The sequence below is a fragment of the Nematolebias whitei genome, chromosome 12 (assembly GCF_014905685.2).
Source record: "Nematolebias whitei isolate Nwh7 chromosome 12, NemWhi1, whole genome shotgun sequence".
Classification (NCBI taxonomy): domain Eukaryota; kingdom Metazoa; phylum Chordata; class Actinopteri; order Cyprinodontiformes; family Rivulidae; genus Nematolebias; species Nematolebias whitei.
Genome location: NC_056509.1, coordinates 25,306,880 through 25,312,879, shown reverse-complemented (window position 1 = coordinate 25,312,879; position 6,000 = coordinate 25,306,880). Strand labels below are relative to the sequence as shown.

The window sequence follows — 6,000 nt, the reverse complement described above, 5'->3', positions numbered from 1 at the left end:
AACCAGGTAGGTAGGTAGGTAGGTAGGTAGGTAGGTAGGTAGGTAGGTAGGTAGGTAGGTAGGTAGGTAGGTAGGTAGGTAGGTAGGTAGGTAGGTAGGTAGGTAGGTAGGTAGGTAGGTAGGTAGGTAGGTAGGTAGGTAGGTAGGTAGGTAGGTAGGTAGGTAGGTAGGTAGGTAGGTAGGTAGGTAGGTAGGTAGGTAGATAGATAGATAGATAGATAGATAGATAGATAGATAGATAGATAGATAGATAGATAGATAGATAGATAGATAGATAGATAGATAGATAGATAGATAGATAGATAGATAGATAGATAGATAGATAGATAGATAAATTGATAAATAAATAAATAAATGGTTTAGGAACTAACGCACTAACATATTAAGAAAACAAATGGAAAAATAATTTCAATATTCATAAATAACCAAACCCTGTAATGATCTGTGGTGAATCTGAAAACAGATTCATAATAATAATAAATTCAATAATAATAATAATAATAATGGAAAATCACAATGAATAAATAAAAAATTCAGAATTCAGGTTTTGCATACATCTCATGATTTAGAAACATGCAGGGGACCATAGTCCAACCCAGAGCCTCTGTGATCAGAGAGGACACTGTGGACACTGTGGACACGCTGGACACTCACGGTTGTAGGCGTTGATAAAGTGCGATGTCTCCGAGGTGTCGTACACGAACTGGACTCTGCTGATCTTCCACACCTCGGCACCCTTATCACGGAACTCCTGCAACAAACACACATGAACTTTTCCTGCGCCACATCAGTCAGGTCTTTGTGTGGTCAAGAGGTTCTGGGGGTTCTGGGTGCAGGCTGTGGAGCCGCCCACCTTGGAGAAGTAAATGCGGAGGATGTAGGCGTTGTTCTTCCAGGAGATGTGGATCTCGGACTCTGTGAGTCCACATTTCCCCTCGATCTCTGCGGTGCGGGGCAGAGTGAAGGACGCCTGCTCCGTGATCAGCTGCAGAGACGAGAAGAATTGACCCACAGTTGACAGATGTGTCATAAATCTGTAACCAACCCAACCGGTCTCCAGCGGCTGTGTTTAAATGGATAATTGAAGTTTTTACGCACGGCTGCAAATCACAACCGTGAATTGTTTCAGCTACGGCGTGAATTTATTCAGTCACTTACAACTCTTAATAAGATTAAAATGTATCTGTGTGTGTGTGTGTGTGTGGGGGGGGGGGGGGGGTCGTGTCAACTCAAATCATCCGTTTTCAGTGCGCCCTGTGGTTTTACGCGCAGTTTCTGCCAGTCACTTTTACGCAGCTCGCTCCAACTTGTTTTTTAAAAGTTTGCTAGTTTTAAAACGCACGAGACAGAGGGGGGATTCCTTACGTCGATTCCGTTGAGCGCGAGCACGTCGTATGGCACGAGGAATTTGACGGCGAACTCCACCATCAGACATGTCGTGGCGTTCTCCCGGACCGCGAAGATGGCTTTGTCCGGGTTGGTGGAGAGCCCGGACAGGTTCTCCCCCTCCTGCTCCGCCAGCACCGCGGACAGCACCAGAACACCTGAGCAGAAGGAGACAGCAGAAGCGCTCGTGCTAAGAAAATATAAAATAAATAAATCTGCAACATCAGCACGAGCAGAGGAGGACTGGTCCTCATGCAGCATGCTCTGGACCAGGGTCAGAGACCGAACATGAAGAAGAGACGACACGGAAACAACTTTACACCTTTCACGAGAACAAAAGTAAGAGACTCGTGATTTAAAGACCAAACACCTTGGGGTGTGCACAATCTGTAGTAGGTCTGTGCGCGCGCACAGTCTGCAGCATAAAGTCACGACAACTGCACGCGCGCACGCAAACACACATTCGGGTTCTCACCGAGCAGCAGAAGTCTGGCGCTCTCCGTGGTGCTGAAACCGAGCCGGCCCATCGCTGCCAGCGGCCCCGGTGCTGGACTGAAGGGAGGCAGCGAGTCTGGAGCACACCCGCGGAGAGAGCGGAGAGAAAGACGAGGGGGGGGGGGGGGGGTGAGGGGGAAGGTGGGGGGGCGGGGGAGGAGTGCCTCGTCTCGTACAAAAAAAAAAAGAGTCACGCTCTCAGATCGTCGTGAATGCAGCAAAAAAACCGGTTGAGATCCGGGTTCGTCCTGCAGGATCCAGGCTGCCCCCCTCCCCCCTCCTCACCCCCACCCCCTCCTCCTTGCAGGTTGTCACGTTTCAACCAGGTAACGGCTGCAAGTCCGCGCCTCTTCTGTGCGTCCGCGATGTTCCGAATGAAACTAATGAAACTCAAAGTGAGAGGAGTGATGAGGAGCAGCCGGCTCCCCGCAGCGCTCCGAGCCTCCTCCTCCTCCTCCTCTAAGGGAGCAGCTGAAGGGAGGACTGTCTGTCTGGAGGGAGACACCCCCACAGCTGCACCCCCTCCAGCTGAGCTCAGACCTTTACATGCTGACCTTATTACAGGAAGATTAAACAACACACACACACACGCACGCACGCACGCACACACACACACACACTCCACTACTCTGCACAGCGGACTGTAAATCATCTCTGCACAACACCCCTCCACCCTCGATGGACACCCCCCCCACCCCCCCTTCCCCAAGGGGGTGTCATGAACACATGAGATAATCCACAGGAACTAGAAGTTGCTTTTTGCGTTTTGAAGGCGCGCGCTTTAATCCCGCGCGCTCACCACATGACTGAAAGACTCAGAGATTTTGAGCTTTCTGGATTAAAGCGTCAGGACCGAACTGCGCGTGAAGCTGTGGATGTGACGCGCGGCGCGCGCCGTCACTTCGAAGAGTTTGGTTTTGTGAGGTGAGAGTCAAACTCGCACTCGACGGAGCTGATGCTGTGGATGCTGGGCGTGCTGTGCACGTGCGCGTGCCTCGCTGCCATGGGGAAAGTTTCTGACCTCGGGAGTCCACCGGAAATCGGCGTCTGCTCCGGATCTCTGTGCTCCTTTTGAAACTCCGGGGAGGTGAATCTGCGGAGGAGTTTGCTGCTCAGGGTGGAGAGAGTGGAGGCTGTGGAGGTGGGCGCCTCCTCCCGCCTCCTCACCGCTCTGAATTTGCTCCCAGGAAGCGCAGCGCGCTCCGGAGGTGCGGGGCTGAGCACGCTGGTCGGCAGACTGCATCTTTTCCTGTAATAACTGGCACCCAGTTTACGACCCGGCCCCCTCCCTGGTTCACGTGCCCGGGTCAGGATGGGGGTCAGTAAGACGTCCAGGGCGGAGCTGGGTGCGCTTCTGTCGGGTTGTGGGGACAAGAAAGGTTTGTGAACCTCACGGAGTTTTAGAAGAGGGGGCAGGTGGCCCCCAGAAGTCACCAAAAGCTGCTTAGAGTTTAGTTTGGAGGTCCGCTTCAGGACCTGAGGGGGGGCTGCTGCAGGGAGGGAGACGTCTCGTTCAGAGTCCATGGACCGCAGCCGGTTCAGTGTCCGGGGTCTTGGTTTCCAGCTGGGGTTTCGAACCATCAGCGCCAGCTCACGTGTCTGGAGGACCTCAAGTTTGTTCCTTAGATGATCAACTTTCTTTTCCAACTCGTCTTCCAAAGCGCGTGTCGGCCGCGCGCCTCCGCTCCTGCTGGAGACGGTGGTGAGCGCGAACACGCACTCCGAGTGACCCAGGAAGTTCGCCACGGCGGCGGCGGAGTTCCCGGCTCTGTTGGCTCTGTGCACCTGCAGACCCAGCCTCTTAAAAGCCCTCACCAGGAACTCGAGCACGGAGGCGTGGCCCGCGGCCGCGGCGAACATCAGCGCGCTGTTCCCCCACCGGTCCTGGATCTCTGGGTCTGCGCCGTTCCGGACCAGGATCTTCACAGCGTCCAGGAACCCCCGCTCACAGGCGAAGCTGAGGGCGGTGCGCCCGTCCGGGTCCTGCTGGTTCACGCTGGCCCCCTTCTGCAGCTGGAGCTCCGTGAACTTACAGCGAGCGTGCGCGTCAGGCAGCAGGACGGAGGAGATCAGGGGCGTCTGCGCGCCGTCGGTTCTGGAGTCCAGAACGAACCGGGCCAAGTGGACTTCATCCTTGGACATGGCGCCCAGGAGGATCTTGGTGCCGGTCTGCTCTTCAGCTTTGGTTTTAATCATCCTGACACTGATCAGAGAAGTAAACACGAAAACTGATCCTCTGTCTGAAAAACGACCCCCCGACCCCATCCTTCTTATAGTAAAATGACGCTACAAGGTTGCCTAGCAACAAGAACTCAGCTTCTTTCTAATGGAAATACTTGAATTATAATTATAATGACAATAAAGAGATTCACGTTGAACATCATGGATGGGGCAGGAAAATTAATTAGTGTGTGTGGGGGGTGCCCAGGCTTTAGAATGTATTCAGACCCCCCCCCCCCCCCCCACCACCACCACCACCACACACACACACACTTATTGATTGATGCTACCATTGTCAAACTATTCCCCCCCCCCCCACCGCTTAACTAGAAAAATAAAATTAAACTATAGTTTTGTAAATTTACCAAAATTAAAACTGAAACCATCACATCAGACCTGAGCAGGTCCTGGTCTTTCTGAACAACCTGCACCTGGTTTGTGGCATTTTCTGCCATTCTTTGCAAATCCTCCGTCTGGTTGGATGGAGGAGTCAATGGACGAGCAAGTTTTTCCATGATGGTTGATAGAGTTCACGTCAGGCCTCTGAGCTACTCCTGCGCTCTTTGCTGTGTGTTCTGGGTCCAGTCTGGGATCCTGATCCACAGAACACACAGCATGATGCTGCTACCACCATGCTTAAAGATTGTATAAAGCAGCTGAGGCCTAGTGGTGTGTGTGGCAGGCATAACAAATTTACATTTTTTTTTTTAAAAGAACAACTGTTTTGACTTTGTGATCAAGAACAGAATGTAGATAAATGAGACCAAAAGGAATCTAAAGTTCAAATAAACACACGCCACGTCTTACACATGGATTTATTGATACACATACTATAAAACAGTATTAAAGGAGCTGGATAACAACAGTATTGTCATTGCTATAAGTTCAATAGTACAATATAAATACAAAAACACACACAGAACGTCAGATGAGCTACAGTTCAAATAGAAAACAAAGAAGTCACAGTCCAAACTAAAGAATCTGCAAAAATAATCTGCTTTATGGACGAACAGAGCCAGAGGTTACATGAAGTCACACAACAGAAACAATCAACTAGTGCAAAAAAGCCTCTATAGTATATTAACCTTAATCTACACATTATCTAATATATATAATATATATTCATTTATTTGTATATACCTTCATACAAATAACCAATAAGTTTGGCATTTTTTCATTCATAAAATAATTTAAATGTCCTAAGAGACACTGAGTGGCACATCTGAAAGCGCTGGGACAAACTTTAAAAGCACTTTTACTCGTTTATTTCTGCACTAGATATGTGGCGGTGAGAGAATCCGTGGTGGCGTTTAACACAAAAACAAACTACACAACGTCCCCATACAAATAAACAAACAAAAAAAAAACAAGAAAACAACCAGTGCTTGATACTTGTTTGTCCCCAACACAACTACATACATCCCAGTATATACAAAAACATCCCATCGCCCCTCTTCGTGTGTCCCAGCAGAATAAAATGGGGGAACTCATTTAAAAATACCTACCAGTGTTTTCCCTCCTAAGTTATAAAAATGACCCTCAGTGTGACTTTACGTCAGTTAGTGCTTCACCTCGCATCGTGACAGTACTTGTTTTTTAAAGCAGTGACAGTCGGATACATTCACCGATTCATCTTTAAAATAAATACCAAGCTGTTGAAAGCAGCTCTGCAGTGGCGGTCGAGCGGCAGCCATGTTTGTTACAAATCTCTAAATACTGAGGCCCACGACTGAAAACACTGGGAGCCTGATAATGGAGCGCACGACTTCAAGAATGCTTTAAAGCCATAGTTCAGAAGTTTTAAAGTGGGGCTCTGTGGAGAGGATATGAACAACTAATATCTTACTTGTTGTAGATAGCTCCTTGAATGACCCAACGTTGGAGAAATGGTTTTAATTT

General features: G+C 49.4%; 2 protein-coding genes across 2 annotated transcripts in view; one reads left to right on the top strand and one right to left on the bottom strand.

The window, feature by feature from the left end:
• The window catches only part of lamp5 (lysosomal associated membrane protein family member 5), a 4,774-nt gene extending 2,793 nt beyond the window's left edge, over window positions 1-1,981 (bottom strand). Inside the window, exons 1-4 of the mRNA XM_037685766.1 lie at window positions 1,862-1,981; window positions 1,366-1,544; window positions 854-985; window positions 655-751 (exon numbers count right to left, since the gene is read on the bottom strand). Coding sequence (XP_037541694.1) covers window positions 655-751; window positions 854-985; window positions 1,366-1,544; window positions 1,862-1,913 — 460 coding nt within the window. The 5' untranslated portion in view covers window positions 1,914-1,981. The remainder of the gene's footprint in view (window positions 1-654; window positions 752-853; window positions 986-1,365; window positions 1,545-1,861) is intronic.
• fermt1 (FERM domain containing kindlin 1) overlaps window positions 1-6,000 on the top strand; it is a gene marked incomplete at its 5' end in the record, with an annotated part of 928,370 nt that overhangs the window by 478,985 nt on the left and 443,385 nt on the right.